Source organism: Psammomys obesus, unplaced genomic scaffold (assembly GCF_907164565.1).
Source record: "Psammomys obesus unplaced genomic scaffold, mPsaObe1.curated_primary_1811, whole genome shotgun sequence".
In the NCBI taxonomy this organism is placed as follows: domain Eukaryota; kingdom Metazoa; phylum Chordata; class Mammalia; order Rodentia; family Muridae; genus Psammomys; species Psammomys obesus.
In genome coordinates, this window is record NW_026585895.1 from 39,022,889 (window position 1) to 39,049,588 (window position 26,700).

Below are 26,700 nucleotides of genomic sequence, written 5' to 3' on the forward strand. Positions count from 1 at the left end.
ATCTATCTATCTATCTATCTATCTATCTATCTATCTATCTATCTATCTATCTATACTGTATCCATGATGGTTTCTTTGAATGTACCCAAATTTTCTACCTTAAAACTTAATCTTCAAGATGATAATGCATTGAATTAGGTCCTTTAGAACAAGAATAGGCCTCAGGGATTTGTGTCAGGACTCAGATGTATGTTCACATGAAGGGAGTTTCCAAGAGCAGCCTCTTCTTCCACTCTGATCTGTGATGATGCAACAGTCTCCTCTTCCCTTCCAGACATTGTAGTCATGCAAGGGTAAGCCTTTACATACACTGAAGAAACTGGCACCTTAGCAGCCTCAACACCATATCTGTGAGAAAAAAAAAGACTCCTGGATTTGATTAGGTATTCTCTGTGGCAGACTGGATTGGACTGTCTGATATATATGGGCTGAATAGGTTCTGTATATTTGAAAGAAAAAAGAAGCCATGGATAAAAAAAAAAAAAAAAAAAAAAAAAAAAAAGCAAGAGGCAGGGTATATCAGCATGGTTGGAGGGAGAAAAAAAAAGAAGATGAAATAAATATATTTTAACTTAAAATTTTTTTTAATGCCCTCAAATGTGTGATCAGCTTTGAGGTAGGCAATGGTAGAAGCTGGACCATACAGGGATATTTGAGAAAGACAGAAACTTTGTGGAAATCCTCACTCTTCTTGAATTTTGAATGAGAGATTGTAGTCACAATATTGAAAAAAATAGACACAAGAAAAGCAGTTCTAAGGTCTCAGATACAAATAAAAAGCACAGTACTGGAAACTGGCCAAGCAGCCATTTTTATTATTACATGACAAAAACAAACAAACAAACAAAACAAACAAACAAAAAACTTGGCCAAATTGTGTCTGTGTTCTAGAGCTGAAGAGGGATGTATGAGCAATGAAATTTGAGTTTTTGGAAGAAGAAATGTCTAAGAAATTTTAAGTGTTCTATATGGCTTCCCTTGGTTGCTTACTGGAATCTGTGAGAGAAGAGAAATGAATTAAGGATGGGATTTATAGTAGAAAGGGATGCGGAACCCAAAGATTTAGAAAAAGTTCAGGCTCATCAAGTGATAAATAATGAAGAGGAGTGTTCATGTGGGAGGAACAAAGGTATCAAGTGAGAACTTGATAAAGAAATTAGTATAGCCATAGGGAAGGCAGAAGCTATTTATCAAGACAGTGGAAGAATGACTTCCAAAGCATATTGCTATGCTGAAGACCACTGCTTGGTAAGACCTTGAGTACAAAACGGTTTAGGGAAGTTGTGAGGATGTAGGTTTGTTACCTAGCTCAACCTTTGACATACGATATTTGAATGTAGTGCTAATTGGTTGTCATAGTTATGACCTATGCTGTTTCTAGAACAACCCCTTTGGAACACTGAAACCATAAAGGTGGCCCATGTCCAAGAGAAGTTCACTCAGTATTTATGAAAAAGGCATGGGCTCTTGGCACAATCTACTTCCACCTGATTTTAAAGGATGCTCCTAGAAGTTTTAGGAACTAGACGGAGAACTGCCACACAGGTAGGCCATTGCTGAGAGTCCCTGCAACTGCAGAGAATAATGAAGCCAAAGGAGCAGGTTCCGTACCTGCAGGGCCACTGTTTGCTGTGCCACGCTGGGAAAGCTGTAGCAGTTCAAGCCCAAAGAAGAGGAATTCTGTGGAGGCTGTGCTTTCACAGAAGAAAATATAGAGTCAGTTTCCATTTAGTTCATTAGAAATACACTATCTGTGCTCGTGCATACACAGGAGGCATAAACTCAGATTATACTAAGCCCTATGTCTTAGGTTTGTAATTAATTGGTTGACTTTAATTAGTATACAAAGTATTGGTTCTCATTATAACCTTCTCAAATAAAAGGTGTTCTAGTTGACTATCCCTTCCCTCTCATCTGCCGTAGCCCTCTTCTAGTCCTCCTTCTGCTTTCAGGTCACGTGGTGGTTTGAAGGAGACACATCCCTCAATAGGGTTGCACATTTAAACTGTTGCTCTCTGATTCTTGGTATGACTGTGGAGGAGGTGCAGCCTTACTAGAGGCTGGGATAGGATTTGGGAGATTTTTAACTTTGTTCTATTCCAGTTTACTTTCTCTGCCTTGTGTTTGCAGTCGAATATGTAATTTTTAAGCTGGGCTCCTGTTGCCATGTCCTCTGCTCCAATTATGCGATTCCCCCTCTTGAATGCTAAGCACAAACCCTTTTATTCATGAGTTGATTTGGGCCATGGTGCTATATCACAGAAACAAAAAGTATCTAATACAGGTCAGATATATGTTATTTGACCTCTGCTATCTGTCCTTTACCCCACTGTGGTCTTCCTTTTACCTTCAAATCACACACACACACACACACACACACACACACACACACACAGAGAGAGAGATGTACCTTAAAAGTTAGTATCTTTATATGAGAGAAAATACATGATTTTTATCTTTCTTAGCCTCCCTTAACATAAGGAACATCCAGATTTTCCTTTTACTGCAAATTTCATAACTTTTCTTTTCCCTTACAGGAAAATTCCATTGTGTATGTGTACCGCATTTTTATCAACCGTTTAATTCTCAACAGACATGTAGACTAGTTCCATATCCATGCTACTGTGCACTGAGTATCAGTAACATGGATGTAAACATGTCTCTCCAGTAGAGTAGTGAGCCATTCGGGTCTATATGCAGGAATGGTATAGCTGGGTTAGATGGCAATTCTATTTTCAAGTTTTGGGAAAACCTCATAGGGATTTCCATAGTGGCTGGGCTAGATTACACTCCCAGCAGCAGTGGATAAACTTCACTTCCCACATCTTTATCCACATTTATTGTCATCTGTCTTTTCGAGGATAGCTATTTTGACTGTGATGAGGTGAAGTCTCAAAATAGTTTTAATTTATATTTCCATAATGGCTCGGATTGAAAACTTTTAAAACTGCCCAATGATAATTTGACTTTCTTCCTTATTTTTTCTTCATATTATTATTATTATTATTTTACAATTTATTCACTTTGTAGCCCTCTCCCTCATGTCCTTTGATCCCACCCTTCTTCCCTCTACTTCCCCTATCCTTCTACCCTAGTTCACTGATTGGGGAAGTCCTCCTCCCCTACTGTCTGACCTAGCCTATCAGGTCTTATCAGGACTATTTGGATCCTCTTCCTTTGTGGACTGTTTAGGTCACCCCACCAGGGAGAGGTGATCAAGGAGCAGGCAGCTGAGTTCCTGTCATAGACTGTCTGTTCTCTCCTTCCTAGGGAACCCACATGGAGACTGAGCTGTCTATGTACTATCTGAGCGGGCATTCTAGGTCCTCACTATGCTTGGTCTTTGGTTGATGCATCAGTCTCTACAGTGCTTCCTGGGCCCAGCTTTATTTTGGCTTTGTTGGTCTCATTGCAGATCCCTTGTCCCTGCCGGGTCCTTCTATATCCCCCTTTTCCCACGAGACTCCCTGTGCTCTGTGCAAAGTTTGGCTGTGAGTCTCTGCATCTGCATTGATCTCCTGCTGGGTGGAGTCTTTTAGAAGTTATCTGTAATAGGCTCCTGTCCTGTTCCCTTTCTCTTCTACCACTTCCGGCATCTATCCTGTTTGTCATTATGAATGAGAATTAAAAATCTTCCCTAGGATTCTCCTTGTTTAGCTTCTTTAGGTCTGTAGACTTTAGTATGTTTATCCTATCATATAGGTCTAGTATCCACTTATAAGTGAGTATACACCGTGCATGTATTTCTGCTTCTGGGTTACCTCATTCAGGATAACCTTTTCTAGTTCCATCCATTTACCTGCAAATTTTAGGATTTCTTTGTTTTTAAAAGCTGAAACATAGTCCATTGTATAAATTTACAACAATTTCTGTATCCATTCTAGGATGTTTCCAGATTCTGGCTATTACGATTAAAGCTGCTATGAGCAAAGTTGAGTAAATGCCCCTTTTGTATGGTCGAGAATCTTTTGGATATATGCTCAGGAGTGGTATAGCTGGATCTTGAGGTACCGCTATTCCTAATTTTCTGAGAAAAGCACCAGAGTGATTCCCAAAATGATTGTACAAGTTTACATTCCCACCAGTAATGGAGGAGGGTTCCCCTTTCTCTACATCCTTTCCAGCATGTGTTGTCACTTGTGTTTTTTTATCTTAGCCTTTCAAGTTTCATATAGTTACACCTATTTTGATCCATCAGTACCTCCCTCAAACTCCTTCTAGGTCCCTCTACCCTGTTTCCTCTCCAACTTTGTATCTTTTTTTTTTTCACCGTCACAGTCGGTTTAGTGCTGCCTATATGTTTGTGGTTATGTGCCCACTGAGAAGCGTGTGAGAAATCTATCAATGGCACTCCTTTAAAGAAGAGTTACCAAAACTCAGCAGCTGAAAATGCAAACAGCTCCTCTGCCATGGGTGGGGCCTTAGAGAGTCTCCCTGGTCTGTGGAAGAATTTTGGCTGGATTGATCTTGTGCAGGTAACCACAGCTGCTGTGATTTTAAGTATTTAATAGCCATCATGTCCCAAAGTCAGCATTTCATTAAGGTCTGTTCCCTACAGACTGCCTCTTACATTCCTTCTTTCCCCTCTTCTAAGAAGTTTCTTGAGCATTCTATGCTGGGAGGTTGACACAGGTGGTCCATGTACAACTAAACCCTCATTGTTATTTATACTTGGCACTTTGATGCGGCTGAGTCTCTGTTTTTATCCACTGCAAAAGAAGCTTCCCAGATCCAAGTCGAGAGCTGCACAAATCTATAGCTAGACACATAAATATGTCAAGAGTGTAGCTTGACAGCATGGTCATTTAACAAAACAGCAGTTGGTTTCTCACAGTGTTATCTTCAGAGTCGTGGGTTTTATGCCAGGGTTATGTAACAGGCATGAAAGCCTCATATTCAATCAGAAAGTGGCTGGTTAGCTCCATAAATACCATGCCGCGATTTCACCAGTAGGTATATCTTACCATCAAACTACTATTATTTCATTTGGAGTCCACTGCTGGGTATCAACATCAATATTTTTCTCCTCCAGCAGAAAGTGGCATGTTTTGGCACTACGCAAGCTAGTGAGCAGACAAGAGGTTCCCGGACAGTTTAAGGTTGATTCCTCTGTCTTGCACCCAAAATGAACGGTATCTTCAGCAATGGGATGTCACCATCTAGTTATAATGGCCAACCAAGAGCAGTGACAAGAGCCTGCTTCATTTTGCGTGTCCCTGTGGACTTCACAGCCAGTAACATATAAGAGGCATTTCATGCATGTCACTAAAATCTTCATTCAAATACCTATTCTCTTCTTGGGGTCCAAACATCGAGGGTATTTCTGATCAAATTCCCTTAAAATTACATACACACACATAATGTAAGTATTATGTATATATGTATGTATGTATGAATTTATGTATATATTCTACACACTGCTGGACTTCAAAAAAGCTTCTTCATATATCCTAAGCTTGGCTAACCTCAATCTAACCCTTTCCCATTCTCCCAATCTCCATATTCCACTCAAAGCTTTAATTATTGAAAATCTTTGCCAGATATACATCTAATATAAAATTAATCTTTAGCACTTACCAAAAACTAAAAGTAAAAAGAAAAAGTTCACAAAAACAAACACCCCAACTAAAAATCAGCCATGAAACAAACAAAATAACAACAAAGAACAGTTTTCAAAGCATGAAACACAAAAGCTGGTAAACATTTTAAAAAGTATACAACATCCTTAACCATGACTGAAAGGCAGATTAAATGACCTTTGAGATTTCATCTTACCCTAAGCAAAATGACCAAGATTAGAAATACAACCAACAACAAATGATGGTGTGGGTGTGGGAAAAACAGACTCCTCATTCCTTTTAGTTCAAACACAGTGGAAATCAGTCTGGAGGTTTCTAAAGAAAGAGAGAGAGAGAGAGAGAGAGAGAGAGAGAGAGAGAGAGAGATTGTGTCCTAGCAATATCACTCCTACGTATATACCCAAAGGTTTTGTATCCTACTGCAAGGATGCTTGTACATCGATGGTCATAATGGTTCAATTCAAAATAGCTGAGAACTACAGTCAATCAAGAGATCAATCAACAAATGAATGGATTTTTAAAAGAACACAATACATGAACAGTATGGAATATTACTCATTTGTAAAGAAAAATAAAATAACAAAACTTGCATGTAAATGAATGGAATTGCAAAAATTTGTACTGAGTGAGGTCACTCTGGCACAGAAACACAAGTGCTGCCTGCTCTCTTTCATATGTACATCCAAGCTAAAAATCTCTTGTTTTGTATGTTTAACCTGGAGTACATGTGGAAGCCAGAGCAGTAGAAATGAGCCACTGGGAGCAGAGGTGTCTTAAGGGAGAAGGGATAACAAAATAGAGATAAAATGGAAGAGATAGAGAAAACACTCTGGGTGGGAATATTAGAGTGCATAGAAGGGTAGGAGATAGAAAATGGAATATTGGCAGACAGCGCAACAGCTGGGGGTTGGTCTAGTGCTATGCACTCAGTGGTTAGATACTGGTCCCCAAGATCTGGCTACAGCCCATACTAGCACATTCTCAGGTGCACCAAGTGATGTTATGTAAACTTAGCTTGTCAATATTCTCTCACTGGTTAAATAAAGTTGCTGACAGCCTATAGCTGGGCAGAAGAGATGTAGGCAGAGCTTAGGTTCTCAGGCTTGGGGTCTCAGATGGGAACCATGAGACAGGAGAGAGAAACAGGAGAGGAGACCTAGAAGAAGTCACCACAGGCAGTATGGACTATGAACACATTGCCATGGTAGTTGGCCTGATGGAACAGAGGCATCCCAGGCAGGAACAATTATAGCAAGTCATTTGGGATGTGTAGCTGGAAAATAGCAAAATAGCTTTAGAGGGCTGATACCTCCTCAGTTATGGTGCTATAAAGCTTATTTAAATCTAAAACATCTCTGTTTCTTTTGTTTAGGAACTAAAAGATATTTATGAGAACTGGGGGGTATATTGAAACCCCTGAAAAAAAAATAATATGTAACAGGTAACCAAATTGAAGGGTGAATGAAATAAACACAATGGAAACTTATACTCTTCAACTCAAGAAAAATTCAATTATAGAGAATAATAGAGCACATCCATTGAGAAAAGTTTCATTAGCCCATTTGTTGATTGGTATCTCTTTTATTAAGTTTTATTATATTACGTGCGTGGTGGGGGGAGTTGCTTGCTTATCTATTTGACTGTGTGCAATGTCTTATTCTCTAGCTAAGACTTTTGAGCACTATGCTGAATAATGGTAGTGAAAATGGACACCCTTATCTCGTTCTAGATTCTAGAGAAAATGTTTTTCTCATGCTAATATTTAAAGTTTGCCTTTGTGGGCTTTGGTCTTACTAGGGACTTTGGTTTTTTATTGTTGTTGTTATTTGTTTGTTTTGTTTGTTGTTTCACATACCCTCCCTTGGCTGTATCTGATTCTTAAGGTGTGAGTGTTTATCCTATGCTTGGATAGGATATGCACTTAATCTGTTCGAGTTTACAGGATTCCAGTTGGGGTGAGTTTGCTTTGTGATAGCTTACACCTTGGCTTTTACCCATGTCTGATTTAGATGATGCAGAAGACAAATTTTAAAATTGAAGTGGAACAGAACAGATGGTGAGACCCACAGCCAAATGTTAGGCAGACCTAGGGGAGTCTTGTGGAGGAGTATGGGAAAGGATATAAGATCCTGGAGGGGACAAGAACTCCTCAAGAAGACCAACAGCATCAACTCACCAAGGCCCATTGGGGCTTACAAAGACTGAAGCACTAAACAAAGAGCATGCATGGACTGGACCTAGGCTTATGACATACATGTTACTGATGGGAAGCTTGGTCTTCATGTGGATACCCTAGCAACAAGGGGAGCGTGGGTCATACCTGACCCTGCTTTTGGATCACTTTTCCCTAGCTGGTTTTTCTTGCTTGGCCTTAATAGAAGAGGATGTACTAACTCCTGATGTGACTTGGTGAGCTGGGGTGCATTTGTAAAGGGGGGGAGCTTCCCTTTTCTGCTGTGAAGGGGAGGGGAAAGGAAGAAGAGTGTGGGAGGGAGGGTGAGACTGGGAGGAGAGAAGGGAGGGGAGCCAAAATATTTGATGCTAGAAAAACTGAAAACTTTTGGAATTACTCGGATAGAGTGGATGTAGTTTATATGTGAGAAGAAAATGGGCATTGTGAGGATCAAGGGCAGAATTGAGTTGTTTGAATCCTGGTACCTTCTTGCATTCATGCATTGAAACTTTATCTGAAAGATAATGGTATCAGGAGGTGGCATGTTTAGGAGGTGAGTCAGTCATGGATGATGCCCTTATGTATGAGCTTAGAGAGCCTTCCAGCCTTTTTTCATTATGTGAGTAGATTTGTGTGATGGCAGTCCACATAGGTTTAATCCTTTGTCTCCACTTCCCTTCTGTCACCATTCACCTTCCTCTTCAGAGGTTGAGGAAACAAGGCATCGTCTCTGTGCAGAATCTTCTGGTATCTGTCATAACTTTGGTCTTTGGTAACTCATATGTGGGAAACTAATTTTTATTATTTATATATAATAAACTCCATTTTGTCATATCACCCTGAAATGACTAGGACAATCATTGCCCCTTCCAGATTATTTTTCACCTGTGCGGGAGACTTTATCTCTCTACTTCTTTTTAAGTAGAAAGTAATCAAATGTTTTGTGATTTGGGTTACATTTTTAAGTTTAAAAATTAAAATTTGAGTTATCTTTGTTTGTAAAGGCTCATTATTAATTTATTATGTTTATTTAAACACATTAGGCTGTACATCCACCTGGGGCAAATGTAAGACCTCTACATGCCAGCCACCTGCCTGCACACAGGCTTCATCTACTGGACCTCATCTGTATGTGCACCCCTATATTGGTCCCTAGGGAGCTCCAGGTGAGAACCCTTGAGCTATATGTCCCAGCCTGTCCTGTCCTTCCAGCAAACCTAACAGCAGAGAACTACGCTCTGTCCCCTGCACACCCCATTCCAACCCAGAACACAGTTTTTATTCCCAGAGGCCATAGCAGCCACCCAGGACAAACAGTACCAGCCCACTCCCAGCACCCACCTCCTGTGAAAGCACAGCAACACTGAACTATGCCCTTGCCCCCTTATCCATTCTTTCTCATGGATCACAGTCACACCTGTATTCCCAGAGGTCAAGGACCATTAGGATCACCAGGCCTGCCAATACCAGAGACAAACAGATGGCTAAAGGCCAGGGTAAAAACACAAATAACAATGACTGTCCTTGCTCTGCTTACTAGGGAACCCACCTGGAAACTGAACTGTCCATGGCATACATCTGAGTAGGGGGTCTAGGTTTTCTCTATGCATGGTCCTTGGTTACCTGCTCTTTGATCACCTCTCCCTAGTGAGGTGGCCTTACTAGGCCACAGAGAAGGAAGATCCAAACAGTCCTGATGAGACCTGACAGGCTAGGGTCAGATAGTAGGGGAGAAGGACCTCAGACCTTTCCTATCAGTGGACTAGGGGAGGGATATTGGGGGGGAGAAGGAAGGAGGGTGGGACCAGTAGGAGATGAGGGAAGGGGCTACAAAATGAATATATTGTTAATAATAATAATGAAAAAGTTTAAAGAACACAAATAACAAGAGACTGGGCAATATGACAATACCAGGACCTAACTGTTAAACTGCAGCAAGCCCAGGATATCCTAACATATCTCAAGAACAAGAAAACAACCTTAAATACTGTCTCATGAAGATGATAGAGGCCTTTAGAAAATAAATGAATAAATCCATTAAAGAAATACTGGAACACACAATTAAACAGGTGAAGGAAATGAATAAAACTGTCCGAGACCTGAAAATCAAAGTAGAAGCAATAAAGAATACACAGTCTGAAGGAATCCTGGAAATGTAAAACCTATGGAAGAGAACAGGAACAACAGATGCAAGCACCACCAACAGAATCTAATACATGAAAGAGAGAATCTCAGCCATGGAAGATATAATAGAAGACATTGATACATAAGTCAAAAAATGTTAAATCAAAAAATATCTGACACAAAACATCCAAGAATTCTGAGATACTATGAAAAGACCTTATCTACAAATAATAGGAATAGAAGAAGGTGAAGAGTCCCAGCTCTATGGACCAGAAAATATTTTCCACAAAATCATAGAAGAAACTTTTGCCAGTCTAATAAAGAGATGCTTACAAACATATAAGCAGCATACAGAACACTAAGTAGATTGAACCAGAATAGCTACTTCAGCTTGCTTCTTGGGTCCATTTGCACATAATAACCAAAACATCAAATCTACAGAACAAAGAAAGAAATTAAAAGGTGCAAAGGAAAAAGGCAGAGTAACATTTAAAGGCAGCCCTATAAGAATTAACCTGACTTCTCAACAGAGACTTTAAAAGCCAGAAGGGCCAGGGCCTATGTCTTACAAACCTTAAGTGACCACAGATGTCAGCCCAAACTCTCAACAAAACTCTTCATCACCATAGATGGAAAAACAAGATATTCCAAGATAAAACCAAATTTAAACAATATTTATCCAGAAATCTAGCCCTACAGAAAATACGATGCAAGAAAATTCATGCAAGAAAACACAAGAAATAAATGATCCACACCAGCAAAAAGAAAAGAAGGAAAGCTCTCTCTCTCTCTCCCTCTCTCTCTTGCACCCCCCCTACACACGAACATCACCAACAATAAAATAACAGGGCTTAAAAATCTTTCATCATAAATATATCTGGGCCTACGGGTCTTTTGTGAGACTGTATCTCCAACCAAGGACCATTTATGGATATAACCCAGAACCCCTGCTCAGTTGTAGCCTATGGTAGCTCAGTATCCAAGAGTGTTCTCTAGTAAGGGACTATTTCTGACATGAACTCAGTGGCTGGCTCTTTGACCTCCCCCCACCCAAGGGAGGAACAGCCCTGCTAGGCCACAGAGGAGGAGTTTGCAGCCAGGCCTGAAGATACCTGATAAGCTAGGGTCAGATGAAAGGGGAGGAGGTCCCTATCAGTGGACTTGGAAAGGGGGGACTTGGAAAGGGGTAGGGAGAATATGAGGGAGGGAGGGTGGAATTGGGAGGGAATGAGGGAATGGGGGAGTGGGATCCAGCTGGGATACAAAGTTAATAAACTGTAACTAATATTAAAAAATAAAAATTTAATTAAAAAAATCTTTGGTCATTAGTATCTCTCAACATCAATGATCTCAATTCACCAAAGAAAAGACACAGACTAACAGAATGGCTGGTAAACAGGATCGTCACTCTACTGCATACAAGAAAAGACTCCTCAGCGACAAAGATAAATACTACTTTGCAGTAAAGAGCCAGAAAAAGGTTTTTCAAGCAAATGGACCCAAGAAGCAAGCTTGAGTAGCTATTCTAATATCTAATAAAAAGAGAGTTTCAGCCGAAATTAAACAGGAGAAATGGGGAAGGACACTTTATACTCACAAAAGAAAAAAAATTCACCAAGATGATGTCTCCATTCTGAACATATATGCCCCAAATGTAAGGGCACCTATGTTCATATAAGAAATGTTACTAAAGCTTCAATCACATATTGAAACACATACGTTAATAGTAGGAGACTTTAACACCCTTTTCTCACCAGTTGACAGGTCATTGAGACAGAAACTAAACAGAGACATAGTGAAACTAACTGACATTATGAGTCAATTGGACCTAACAGATAACTACAGAATATCCCAAACACAAATAATATACCTCTTCTCAGCACCTCAGAAACTTTCTCCAGAATTGACCACATATCCAGACACCAAGAAAGCCTCAACAGATACAAAAAATATTGAAATAATACCTTGTTTTTTATCAGACCATCATGGATTAAAGCTAGACTTCAACAGCAACAGAAACAACAGAAGGCCTACAAACTCATGGAAGCTGAACAACTCTCTACTCTATGACCACTGGGTCAGCAAGTAAATAAAGAAAGAAATTAGATTTTCTAGAATTTAATGAAAATTATAGTAAAACATACCCAAACCTATAGGACACAATGAGAGCAGTGCTAAGAGGAAAGTTCATAGCCCTATGTGCCTTCAGAAAGAAATTAGAGTTATATTATACTACCTATTTGAAAGCACACCTGAACACTCTAGAACAAAAAGAAACAAACACACTCAAGAGGAGTAGATGGCATGAAATAATTAAACTCAGGGCTGAAATCAATAAAGTAGAACAAAGAGAACAACTCAAAGAATCAACAATACAAAAAAAAAAAAACAAGTGCTGAATCTTTGAGAAAATCAACAAGGTAGACAAACTCTAAGCCAAACTAACTAAACGGCAGAGAGAGAGAGAGAGAGAGAGAGAGAGAGAGAGAGAGAGAGAATTCCAAATTAACAAAATCATAAATAGAAAAGGGAAGTAAGTCACGGAGGAAATAAAAAAAAGTCATTAGATCTTCAAAAACTATGCCACAAAATTGGAAATGTAAACAAAATGGATGATTTTATTGATAGACACAGCTCACAATATTAAATCAAGATCATGTAAACAATGTAAATAGATTAATAACCCCTAGCAAAATAGAAGTAGTCAATAAGGCCTCACAACAACAAAGAAACAAAGCCCAGGACCAGAAGGTTTCAGTGCAGAGTTCTACCAGGCTTCCAAAGAATGAATAGCAATATTCCTGAAACTATTCCAGAAAGTAGAAACAGAAGAAACAATGTCAGACTCATTTTATGAGGCCACTGTGATCCTGATACCTAAAACACTCAGAAAACAACAAAGAAAGAGAGTGTCAGACCAAACTCCCTCATGAACATTGATGAAAAAAAAAAAAAAAAAAAAACACTCTCAAACTGAATCTAGGAACACATCAAAAATATCATCCACCATGATCAAATAGGCTTCATCCTAGGGATGCAGAGATGATTGAACATATAAAAATCCATCAACAAAATCCACCAAGCAAACAAACTGAAAGAAAGAAAAAGCACATGATCATCTTGTTAGATGCTGACAAAATCCATCACCCTTTCATGTTTGATGATCAAGGAAACAAGGTGCATATGTAAGTATAATAAAGGCAATACACAGCAAGCCAATAACCAACATTAAGTTAAATGGAGAGAAAAATTAAAGCAATTCCACTGAAATCAGGGGCAAGGGTGTCCACTTTCTCCATATCTTTTCAAGATAGTACTTGAATTTCTAGCTAGAGCAATAAGACAACTAAAGGAGATCAAGAAGGATACAAATTAGAAAGGTAGATGTAAAAGTTCCCTACTTGCATATCATATGATAGTATACATAAGCGGCCCCCAAAATTTTACTAGAGAACTCCTACAATGGATAAACACCTTCAGCAAAGTGGCTGGATACAAAATTAACTTAAAAAAAAAACAGTACCCTCTTTTATACCAGTGATAAACAGGCTGAAAAAATAATGAGGGAAACATCACCTTTCACAGTAGTCACAAATAATATCAAATATCTTGGTGTAATTCTTACCAAGCAAGGGAAAGACCTCTATGACAAGAGTTTCAAGTCTTTGAAGAAAGAAATTGAATAAGATTTTGATGGAAAGATATCCCATGCTGATGGATCAGTAGGATTAACATTGTAAAAGTTGCTATCTTACCAAAAGCTACTTACAGATTCAATAAAATTCCCATCAAAATTCCAACACAATCCTTTACAGACCTTGAAAGAGAAACTATCAACTTCATATGGAAAGCTAAAAGACCCAGGATAGTTAAAACAATTCTGTATAATAAAGGAACTTCAGGAGATATCACCATCCCTGATTTCAAGTTGTACTCCAGAGCAATAGTGATAAAAACTGCATGGTATTGACATAGAAACAGACAGTTTGGTTAATTGAATTGAATTAAAGACCCAGAAATAAACCCATACACCTATGGACACTTGATTTTTAACAAAAAAGCCAAAACTATACACTGGGATAAAAAGTATCTTCAACAAATGGTGCTGGTTTAACTTGCTATCTGCATGTAGAAAAACACAAATAGATCTATATTTATTATTCTGCACAAAACGCAAGTCCAAATGGATCAAAGACCTCAATATGAAACCAGATACATGAAATCTATTAGAAGAGGAAGTAGGGAAAAGCCTGAAATTCATTGGCACAGGAGACAACTTTCTGAACAGAACACCAACGGCTCAGGCTCCAAAGTCAACAATTAATAAATGGGACCTCATGAAATTGAAAATCTTCTCTAAGTCAAAGGACACTGTCAATAGAACAAAATGACAGACTATAGATTGGGAAAATATCTTCACCAACCCTACATCAGAAAGAGGGCTAATATCCAAAATATATAAATAACTTAAACACTAACAAACCAAATAATTCAATAAAAATGGGGTACAGTGTTAAACATCAAATTCTCAACAGAAGAATCTGTGATGGCAGAGAAGCTCATAAAGAAATGCTCAAAGTTTTTAATCATCAGGGAAATGCAAATTAAAAAGACTCTGGGATTCCATCTTAAACTCACCAGAATGGCTAAGATCAAAAAGCAAAGGCAGGTGGATCTCTGTGAGTTTAAGAACACCCTGGTCTACAAAGTGAGTTCAGGACATCCAAGTCTACACATAGAAACCTGATCTCCAAAACCCATAGGAGGTAGGTAGGTAGATAGAAAGATTTAAAAAAAGAAGAAGAAAAAGAAAGAATGAAACAGAATTCAGCGGGGCATGGGAGCACAGGCCTTTAATCCCAGCACTCAGGAAAGCAGAGACAGACTAATCTCCATGAGTTTGAGGGCAGCCTGGCCTTCAGAGCAAGTTGTAGACAACCAGGGCTACACAGAGAAACCCTGTCTCAGGAAAAAAAGGTGTGTGGGTGGGTAAAAATCTTGTACCACTTATCTTTTTGTTGCTGTAATGAAGCACTAGGACCAAGGCAACTTATAGAAGAATGATTTTATTTGCCGCTTACGGTTTCAGGGGTTTAGAATCCATGATGGTCAGCCAGAGAGGCACCAGGCAGAAGGAGGCAGATCACATCTCCAACCACAACCATGAAGCAGGGAACACAGTGGGAATAGGATTCTGGTGATGCTTCAAAACCCACCTCAGTGACACACCTCCTCCAGCAAAGCCACACCTTAATTGTGCTCCCAAAGTTCTGCCAACTGAGGACTAAATATTCAAACATGAGCCTAGGGAACCATTCTCACACCAACTCAGGCCTACGACTGGTTTTGATGATAGAAATAAATATTTTCTTTTCATTAGTGAAAGGAAAGGGATATAGATACAATTAGCTAAGAAATTCAAATTGGCAATCTACCAACTAAGGACCAAGTATTCAAACATGAGCTTATAGGGACCATTCTCAAACCACCACAGACCTACTGCTGGTTTTGATGTTAGAAATAAATATTTTGAATTAGTCTAATGAAAGGGATATGGATGCTAGTAACTAAGATAACTGAATTTGACAGGGGTCTGGTTGAAGTTACATTTGGGGTTTGTTATATTTCAAATTCCCATATTATTTCTAACTGGTTTTTCTTTCTTTCTTTCTTTCTTTCTTTCTTTCTTTCTTTCTTTCTTTCTTTCTTTCTTTCTTTCTTTCTTTCTTTCTTTCTTTCGATTTTAGGCAGTGGGTCATGATCATTCAGAGGGTGTTTAAAACTGAGGCTAGGTGATGTCATGTGTGGGAGGCAATGCAAGCAGTAAAAAGAGTGTTTCAGGAGCTCTGGAAAATCACAATATTTGGTGGGGAAAGCAAACTGATACACAAGTATCACTTTCTTTGGTGGGGAAAGCAGACTGATATACAAGTATCACCTTCTTACAGTTAAAAGGAATTACCTTGTGCTTCATGTTCTGGACACTTCAGGATTCCCCTAGGGATCCTAACCTCTGTAGTATGTTTCCGAGGTCTGTTTAATGCTAAGGGTGTATATCACACTCAGCGATTATTCAAGATGACTAAAATGGGAAAACACCCAAGCATGTTATATTAGCAGACACTAGTGCTTAGAAAACATCTTTAGGGGATGTCTTAGGTTTCATTGCAGTGAAGGGACACCACAGCCACGGCAACTCTTATAAAGGAAGATATTTTACTGGGGTTGACTTGTAGCTCAGAAGTTTAGTCCATTAGCATTATGGCAGCTTGTAGGCAGACATGGTGCTGGAGACTTTCAGGCAGAATGGATTCCATACTGGGTGAAGCTTGAGCATAGGAGACCTCAGAGCCCACCCCCCACAGTGACGCACTTCCTTCAACAAGACCACGCCTGTTCAACAAGGCTACACCTAATAGTGCTACTCCCATGGGTTAAGCCTTCTCATGTGAGTCTAAGGCAGACATATTGAAATCCCTACAAGGGATATCTCTTGGGTTTGAAGTGGCATCTAGGTGTGCCTGGTTGTTAACACAATTCTACAGACGTTGGGTTGAAAAACTTCTAAACTTGTTTTTATTCTATCACCATGTGTTTGTTATTTTCTTCCTCAGCAGACAATACCCCTTTCCATTGTTAAGTTATATCAACATAGTTCTTCCATGATGTCCATCTATTGAAGTAAAGCTTTGTGTCTCTTTTTCGAGATTTCCTTAGTTGTCTCTGTTGTATATCATTTCCTGGGGACCTGCTACTTGTTAGAAACTGTTGCTCCAGCACAGTTTTGCCAAACCCTAAGATTAATTGAAGTTCTCTTCCTGCAGGATGTGTGACTTTGGACCCAGATACAGCCCACCCCTTCCTAGTCTTATCTAAGGACCTGAGAAGTGTGGGATTCGGAGACACACCAAAGAGTGTGCCTGACACCCCAGGGATATTCAACTTCAGTACTTCCATGTTGGGTGCAGAGAGCTTCAACTCTGGGAGGCATTATTGGGAGGTGTCCGTGGGACAGGCCACACAGTGGCAGTGGGGCATATGTGACTGTACGGAGAAAGAGAACAGCATGCCTGGGGCTTCTGGAGATAAAGTCGTGCTCATGGGCTGTATGATGGGGGATGAGTACACCTTCTGGATCTTTCCTCCCTTAAGAAAGCTCTGCCTGAAAAAGCGAATGTACAAAGTTGTAGTCTTCCTCGACTTTGGTTATAAGCAGGTATCATTTTACGACGTGACAGAGGGATCCCTCATTTATAGTTTCACTGACCTTACCTTTCGAGGAGCAGTTAAACCTGTATTTTCTCTTTGTGTTCCAAATGGAAACAAGAGTTCAAATTCTCTTACTCTCAGTTTCCCTCAAACTCATTCCTGAAATGCTGCTGTTGGCTCTCTACTTTTCTGTTTGTGGCACCCAAGACCAAAGGAAAGCAGGAAATAAAATCAAGAATGTAAAAAGCATTTATGTAATTAAGCCAATAAAGCTTTGAGATTTTTCAGAAAAAACAAAAACAAAAACAAAAACAAAAAAAAACAAACCCTCAAGTGACAGCACATGCTGGTGAAGATGTGGAGAAAAGGGGAACACTCCTCCATTGCTGATGGGAGTGCAAACTTGTACAATAACTTTGTAAATTAATCTGGTGCTATCTCAGAAAATTGGTAATAGTTTTACCTCAAGATGCAACTATACCACTCCTGGGCATATACCTAAAGATGCTCCACCATACTGCAAGGGCATTTGCTCAATTATGTTCAAAGCAGATTTTTTCATAATAACCAGAAATGGTAAATAACCTAGATGTCTCTAAACTGAAGAATGGATAAAGAAAATGTGGCACATTTACACAATGGAATGATATTCAGCTATTCAAAACAAGGAAATCATGAAATTTGCACGCAAATGGATGGGACTTGAAGAGTTCATCCTGAGTGAGGTAAACCTGACCCAGAAAAACACATATGATGTATACTCACTTATAAGTGGATAGTAGCCATATAGTACAGGATAACCATACTACAATCCACAGACTCAAAGAAGTTAAGCAACAATGAGGGCCCAATGGAGGTTGCTTGAGTCTCACTCCGAAAGTGGAATAGAACGGATGGCAGAAGTGGATGTATAAAGAGAACTGGGCAGGAGATGCTGTGGGAAGGAATACATGGGTGGAAATAGGATATGTGGAGAACATGATGGCTGGGGTTGGGGTTGGTGAGAGGTCTGGGAGAGAGAAGAGAAACTGAGGTAGTGAGTCTCGAGACAAACTGGCACCTGCCACAGGGTAGGCTTCAGGGAAGATATATGGGTGGCTCCAGCTGAGACTCCTAGCAGAGGGGGATATGGGGACTGAACTGGCCACGTTCTACCCAGGAAGGATTCCTTAGTGGAGGGAGGTAAACACCAACCCACTCACAATACCTTCCACCCAACTTTTACCCTGCCTAAAAGAAGTACAGGGATAAAAAGGGAGCAGAGATTGAGGGAATGTCCAACCAATGACTGATCCAACCTGAGAGGGGTTGGCTCTCATAGCAGAGAGCTAACCCCTGACCCTTTTAATGATAATCTGCTATGCTTGTAGATAGCTACCATAGCTGTCCTCTGAGAGGCTCCAACTAACAGCAGGCTGAAACAGATGCTGAAACTCAGAGCCAATCACGGAGTAGAAATAGGTGTGTATTGCAGAAGAGTGAAGAAAGGATATACAGACATTGAGGGGCAAGAACTCCAGAAGAAGACCAATAAAGCGAACTAACCTAGGACCATGAGGCCTAACAGAGACTGAAGCACCAACCAAAGAGCATGCATGGTCTAGGCCCCGTACCCATGTGTGGCTGATGGGCAGCTTGGTCTTCATGTTTGCCCCCTAGCAAGGAGAGCAGGGGTTGTTTCAGAAGTGGACTCTGTTGTCTGCTTTTGGATTGCTTCCCCCTAGAGGGGCTGCCTCTCCTGGCCTCGGTGGTGGAAGATGCTCTCAATACGGATGTGCTTGGTCTTGATGTGCTCCATCCTGATGTGACTTGATGTTCTGGGATGGGTTGATGTGGAGGGGAAGGCTCCCTTTTTCTGAGAGGCGGGACGGAGGAAAGGGAGAAGAGGGTAGGAGAGTGAGACTGAGAGGAGAGGAGGGAGAGGACTATGTTTGGGATGTAGAGTAAACGAACTTTAAATATTCTTAAAAATATCAGACAGGGCTTTCACATATGATCCTGGCAGCGAACACAAAATGGAGGTTCAAAACACCATCGTAATTTCCATTGATATTGTTACTAAAGGCAACGTTGTGTTCTTCATACGAATATGCTAAAAAATGGATTGCTTTGCTAGAGGCCAGGGGCAAGGCATCATGTGGAATTCAGGAAATTATATTCATGGATGTCTTTCTGTTTCCATTTTATTTTTTAAAATATTCTGAAATAATCTAAAAACAAAATCAAATACATGAGTGAGTAACTTGAAAAATATTAGGCTATCACAAGGTGAAAACAAACATATAGTAAAACAACAGAAAACAAAAACAAATCAAAACAACAACAACAAACCCAAACAAGCTGGGCATGGTGTCATGCACCTATAGTCCCGGACACTGGGATCCCTGAAGCAGAAAAATCACATAAGACAGGAATTCAAAGTTAGCCTAATAACATGGTAGGAGCTTGTCAAGCATACAAGCAGGCAAGCAAGCAAACAGATGGAAAGTATTGCGGAACCAAGAGGCTGTGTATCTGTGTATTATCTTGACTTGGAATGGAAAGTGACATGGATCCCCACAAAAGAAGTGTCAATAAATCAATTAGATAAAACATAAGAACATCATGACATATAAAAAAAATTAAACATTTTTAAATGCTGATTTTAAAGTTTTTTTATTAACCAAGGACTCAGATAAGTAAGTCTTTTTTTTTTAAGTTTAATCTTTTTTTAAATTTTTTTTTATTAATTACACTTTATTCATTTTTTATCCACCCATAAGCCCCTCTCTCCTCCCCCCATTTCTGCATGCCCCTCCCCAAGTCCACTGATAGGGGAGGTCCTCCTCTCCTTCTTTCTGATCTTAGTCTATCAGATCTCATCAGAAGTGGCTGCATTGTCAGGGTTCTAGGTTATCTCCATGGATAGTCCTTGGTTGGAGTATGAGTCTCTGGGAAGTTCCCTGTGTTCAAATTATCTTGTTCTGTTGCTCTCCTTGTGGAGTTCCTGTCCTCTCCAGCTCTTACTATTTCCCACTTCTTACATAAAATTCCATTCACTCTGCCCATCAGTTGGTCATCAGGCTCAGCATCTGCTTTGACAGTCTGCACTGCAGAGGCTTTCAGAGACCCTCTGTGGCAGGTTCCGAGGTTATTTCCTGTTTTCTTCTGGCTTTCAGAGGCCCTCTGTAGCAGGTTCCTAGGTTGTTTCCTGTTTTCTTTTTCTTCTGATGTCCATCCTCTTTGCCTTTCAGGATGGGGACTGAACATTTTAGTTAGGGTCCTCTCTTTTGCTTAGTTTGTTTAGATGTACAGATTTTAGTTTATTCTATGTTGTATGTTTATATGAGTGAGTATATACCATGTAGTCTTAAAACAGAAAATAATGTAAAAATATAATCATTGGTCACAAAAGTTTATTTCATTCTAAAATTTCAGTATAATTATTTTTCATAGAAAACATGACAGAGATAATCTTATTTTGATTAAAACAAAGAAAAATTCCCTCAAGAAAACACTGTCTTGAGGAGACCATCAGATTTATAAAATTTCCAATGAAGGTTTTACTCAGGCTGCAGAATCACTGTGAGGAATACGCTTTATTTCTACTTTCATTTTATCATTATATGTACAGCCTGTGCTTTCAGAACCAAAGTTGTCCCTATTACAAGCAATCATGGCACCGGGGAAACACGCACTCCTACTCCCGGAAAACCAGTTCTTCCTGTCACAGGCTCACACAAAAGATTGTGCTTGTATTTTTCAGCTAAAGCTGAAAAAAAGCTTATTCTTTTTTACTCTGCCTTTATCTATTTTTGCTACCTCCTGTGCTCTGTAACTTGATTATGGTGTAATTATAGCTCAGAGCAATGAAGGGAAGACTTTTACTCTGTTTGTGAGACTTGAGCTTATTGACATATGGTTTATAAAACAGTGGGCTATTCTAACATGACTTTCTTAATAACCCCAAACCATATGAGCATACATGTAATACTCATTTGATTAGATCAAAGGGTTAGCTCCATTTGGAAAGCCCCAATTATGCACAGCTCCTAAGAACCTAATACCTACTAAGCTACTTAATTAATGAATTGAAATTATTGATTAATGTTGTGAGTGTCCAAAGTGAATCTTAAAGCTTCCAGGAGAAGAACTCTGTATTTACCTTTGATCTATTAGAACTCTAGAGTACATGATTAGAATTGAGTCATTCATAGTATTTGAATTACATTGCTACAGAATTGCCAAGAGGCAATGATTATTCTCTTTGAGGAAGTGAGAATGTTCCAAAAAGAGGAGGTGATATACTTTATACTATTCTCTTCTTAACATCTGTATGCGCTCACACCATGTTTTATTCTGTGCCCAGAAGTTACCTGTCACTCTCTCAACAGCATATGCAGACACTAATTTTAAGGAATGAAATGTGGGAAAGCATTAATATTAGATCAACTTGGAGAGACAAATGAACATAAAATGTGCTTTCCAGGACTCCTTGCTTGTACAAAATCTGATTCCATATCTTGAGAATGGATACTGTAGTGGACAGTTAGCATAAAGTAAGCAATTTGTTTTAATAATCAAGTCTTAGGAACTTCTGAAATACCCTCAATGATTACAAAATTTATTTAATAACCAAAGGCAAACTTATACAAACCTTTGAATGGCTCTATTTTCCACATTTTACTTTATTGTCTAACATCTATAGTAAACTTTTAAGAAAAGCATTTGCTTCATGAATTTATGAATGATTCTATTCACTTTTATGACATCTGTAGGACTTTCTCTTTTCCTGCTTTTCTTCAGAAAGGGAATCGCATACAAAGTAGACCTTGTGTTTTGTAGTATCTGCTTCAAATTATTTTAAAGTGCTGGGTGATAAATCATACAGTAGGTACAAGAGTGATCAAGATGAAAGTGCCCTTGTTTTAAAAATATAATTACATAGATTCAGTAGGTACCATCGTAGATCCCTCCATCACCAGCAGTTCAGCTGAGCAGTGCAGAAATTCAGGTCAACTCTAAAAGAGGGTCTCTATCTCACACAGAGGAGAGCATCAGATTAATGGCGAGTTAAAAGCTCTTCATTTCCCAGAAGTATCCCCTCATCTATAATTTCAGCTTAAACTCTTTTTATTTGTTTGTTTTTTAATTTAAATTTTATTTATATATTCATTTATTACAATTTATTCGCTTTGTATCCCCACTGTAGCCCCCTTTCTCTTTGTCTCCCAGTCCCACCCACCCAACTGCAGATATCTAATCTGAGACTTTGATCTGAGAGGAAATGGACATAACAATTCATTTAAATCAAGGACCATGACTGGAGAGGAACTAGACCCCCTGCTCAGATGAGGCTGCTCAGTTTCCAAGCGTGTTTCCTAATAAGGGGTCAGGGGTTGTCTCTGACGTGAACTCAGTGGCTGAATCTTTGATGACCTCTTCCTGAGGGGTGCAGCCTTGCCAGTCCACAGAGGAAGACAATGCAACCAGTCCTGATGAGACCTGATAGGCTAGGGTCAGATAGAAGGGGTGGAGGACTTCACCTATCGGTGGACTAGGGGAAGGGCATAGGAGGAGAAAAAGGAGGGAGGGTGGGATTGGGAGGAGACAAGGGAGGGGACCACAGCTGGGATACAAATTGAATAAATTGTAATAAATGATAATAATTTTAAAAAGGAAAATATATATACTTAGGTGCAGTAACTGACTATTCTCTAAGATCGCCATATTCAAGCTCTAAAAAAATTGTTAATGTAAGTATATGGAATGTCCCATTCTGGACAATGAATACAAGTGGGACTATGCAACACATGGCCTTTTATGACTGGCTTCTTTCACTCACCGTAAGGACTGACGCTTCACACATGCTGTAGCGTGTACCATTACTTCACTGTTTTATATTGATGTGCAATATCCTAACACATTTATAATACATATATATTATGTCTTATTCTTTCATTCATAAATTTATGGGTATGTCAGTTGTTTCTATTCTTAGTATATATATCTGTGGTGGTCGTGGTATCTGTGGTGGTCGTGGTGAGTTTTGGTTGTCAAGTTGCAGAATTTCCTAGGGTATTAATGAGGCAGTTCTTTGGGTACATCTATGATACATTTTCAGGTGGGATTAAAGAATGGGACTCAATATACAGACTGTGACGGCCACTATCCCACAACCTGGTGACTGGGTCCTGACAAAATAAAAAGAGGAAAAATAAAAAGGCAATTTTTTTTTAAATTCGTGTACATATTTAGTTACAGCCAATTTATCAGGACAGTTGAAAGCAGATTAGTAAATAAGCAAAGAACAAGCAAGAATGATATCCCCAGTCCATGTCAGATGTTGTCCTATTATCCTACATGTACTATCTCATTAAATGCTTAATGGAAAAGAACAATGCAAGTATTATTTCTATTTTAAAAGGTGGAAAGTAGATTATAATCATCAGATCCAGACAGCACAAGTGACAGGTTGGAATCAATAACTAACACTTCAAGAGAGACTTTTTTTAAAAAAAAAGCAACCCATGAAAAATGGAGGAATTATAATTAAAATACTCGACAAGAACAAACCTAAATGGTCAACACATTTTTGAAAGTGGTAGACAAACATTTTAGGAGTCACAGAACAGTACATTAAAGATACTTAAAAACTGCTATATATTAATAAGGTCGATACAAATATTAAAATTTCTGATGACTTTTGGAGCCAGGAAGAAAGTGAGAAGCTCTCTTTTCACTTCCGTCCTGGAAACTCATTATTTTGAAATTTAGAAATTTTGCAATTTATTGAAATAAAGTAGAGATATGTTATGTGAAGGAGTAAGTTTTAGCAGTGACCAGCAGCTGTCCTGGTGACATCTCATTCTTTACTGTCTTTTTCTGTTTCCTAGTCTCAGTGAGGCACTGCTATACTTCCCAGCTGTGATGCGCTATCATAATGGAACCTTTTGTACGACAGTCAAATAAATTCTTCCCTCAAGACTTTTATTGTTCCCAATAACGGTTGTAAGCTGACCAAATAATAGACCTATCATGTTCCACACACTGGTTCTAGAGCCCAAGAAAATGAACTTCCTCTGCCTACGGAGGTCCTCTGCTGCTAATGGCCCACTGACAGTGGAGGAACCTGTCCTAATTGTTTGCTTTATTGTTGGTTTGTTTAGCAAAAAGATTCCAGCTTTCAGTTACTATAAGAGCTATCCAAGAAAAATGCACTTATTAGAGAAAGGTTTATTTTCTCTAATATCTAATACACACACACACACACACACACACACACACACACACACGTGCATGGCCTATTGGCACTGTGGCTTTTGAGCATAAAGTGTAAAACATAAGATAGTGCTTACCAAAGTGAAGAGGAAAAGGAAGGAACTGGAGCTCCTTTGAGGACAAGCCTTAACCTGTTCTTAGTAGACCTTACCTGTCCTTTCACATGCCAGTAGCACCATGGAGTGGGGAGCAAGCCTTGACACATAAGCTCTTGGGTTGTGAAGACATTTAGGATTCAAGATATGTGGCCAGTGGAATGGCTGTGTGGTTAAGACTGCTCACTGCTTCTGCAGAGGAAAGAGATTCGGTTCCTAGTTATCCACATGACAGCTCACAACCGCCTGCAACTCCAGTTCAGGAGATCTGATATCTTTCAGTTTTCACACACATGATATAGATAAGCAACCCCCCCCATATACACTTTGAAAATCCAAAATCCAAACACTATTTCTCTCTCCACACACACATATATTAATATGTGTGTATATATGAACACAACATTAAAGTTTGTGACTGTTTACATATATTATGAAGTTATGAATGTATATATACACATAAATATACATAAACCACAATTCTACATTAACTACAGCAGGCATGTTGAAAATATAGCAAATGGAAGTATTACCCAATGTGCCAGGCTTGGATTTCTTTTGTGGAGAAATCACTCATTTAAATGCTCATGTGCAGACGTCTAAGCTGTGTTCATGTTGCCTGGTTCAAGGACAGTCTCTTGAACATTCTGTAATTATGGTATCCCCACTTCAGGGACTGTGGAGTGCTACAAAAAACTCATCACCACTACTAGTCCACAACCTAAGCTATTCACGCATTAGACTTATAGTCTTTATAGACTAAAGACTTACCAGGTAACTTTTTCTAATATTTAAAACTCAGTACTTAAGATATTTTTGTCTTGGTAACTCACCTTGTTCACTTCCAAATTTCATTTTTCCCCTGTATTCAAAGCACATTTAAATGCAACTATAGATAAAATAATAATAAGCCTGCACAAAATGTCATAAGGAACAAAACTGCGTAGAGATAGAGAGAAATCCTTGTTTTCGTTTATGTAAATCTGCTTCTTTAAAAGCCAGATTTGTTACAAACACTGTAATATTTTGTAAAATTCTCATTACTGGCAAAAAATGAGTTTTACAACACAAGAAAATGAAACACAAATGTATAACCCCTTTGCATCCATATTCAATATGATATTTTTTTTTCCTAAATGAAAACAGTTTCCATTTAAAATGTATAAGCATTGGCTACACATGCAGAGATGTAGCAGCACCTGCTTTGCACCCTGAAGAGAGGCATTGTAATTTTTTTCTAATCTGTCCTCCTAGCTATTATCTTGTGCTTGCATGAAAACTATGTTACCAAAGTTATTTTAAAAATTAAATGATCATAATATAGCTCAAGCACATGTTAGATCTCAAACTCAGTATCATAAGTATGTCTCTCTACCTCTGAAAGATGTTTATAATTTTAAAGCACAGACAAAAAATACTTTCAGTAGATGGAGAGAAGTGTTTTTTTTTTCACTTTTAAGGTTTTTTTTTTCTTTTTTTTTTCTCAGAAGGCAATTCTGTAGCATTAAGACCCCCACTGCACACAGATAACAGCAGACTATCATCAAGAAACACCATTTTAAACGCACTTAAATTTTAAACATCTCTTGCTCTTTGCCTCCTGAACTGTTTTCCTACTTTCTACACCACAGGACTATCTGCGAATCCCACTGCAAGACTGATGGTTTTCTATGTCAGACTGTCTTAAGGAACTTCTCTGAAGTAAAATACCACCATGACTCATTTGCCTGTTTTGATGGACTTCCCCTACCTTTTAAAACACCATCCGTATTTTCTTGTTTCATTTTAAATCACACTCAAAAGTCCTAAGAAAGGGATCCTTTCCTAGCCATTTAGTCAAAATATTCCGCATAATATTTATATTTTACTGTTCTAATGCCAGTATTTCTTTTTAAATCTTAATTGTTTAATTCATATCCGAAGTTAGAGAGAAGGCGGGGCAAGGTGGCGGTGCTGGGAGGACTCTCATTCTGAGAAGCAGCACAGCAGGATTGGCACAGTGACCAGCAATCAGAACTCGCGGCCGTAAAACACAGTGATTGTGTTTCCCAGGTGAGAGGATACCCCACGGTGGGGGATTCAATCAGCTTTTAACTCACCCAGCTAAACCGCAGAAGAGATCCCGGTTCCGCCAGACGCTTGGCCGCCAGCCCCAGCCCAGAACTACATGTACACGCCATTGTCTCTGGTCATGGTCCCAGACTGAACCGTGCGCAACACACTATCAGAGACTGGAATTTTCAGTTGCAAGATAACCCCA

General features: G+C 39.1%; 2 protein-coding genes across 2 annotated transcripts in view; one reads left to right on the forward strand and one right to left on the reverse strand.

The window, feature by feature from the left end:
- Kynu (kynureninase) overlaps positions 1–24,602 on the reverse strand; it is a 169,621-nt gene extending 145,019 nt beyond the window's left edge. The window contains exon 1 of the mRNA XM_055600717.1: positions 24,497–24,602. The gene's annotated coding sequence lies outside the window, so the exon portion shown is untranslated. The remainder of the gene's footprint in view (positions 1–24,496) is intronic.
- LOC129671100 (probable E3 ubiquitin-protein ligase TRIML2) lies at positions 1,024–17,248 on the forward strand. The gene is made up of 2 exons (XM_055599723.1): positions 1,024–1,129; positions 16,701–17,248. The coding sequence occupies exons 1-2, from the start codon at positions 1,024–1,026 to the stop codon at positions 17,246–17,248; spliced, it is 654 nt and encodes a 217-aa protein (XP_055455698.1).
- Positions 24,603–26,700: the final 2,098 nt, after the last annotated feature.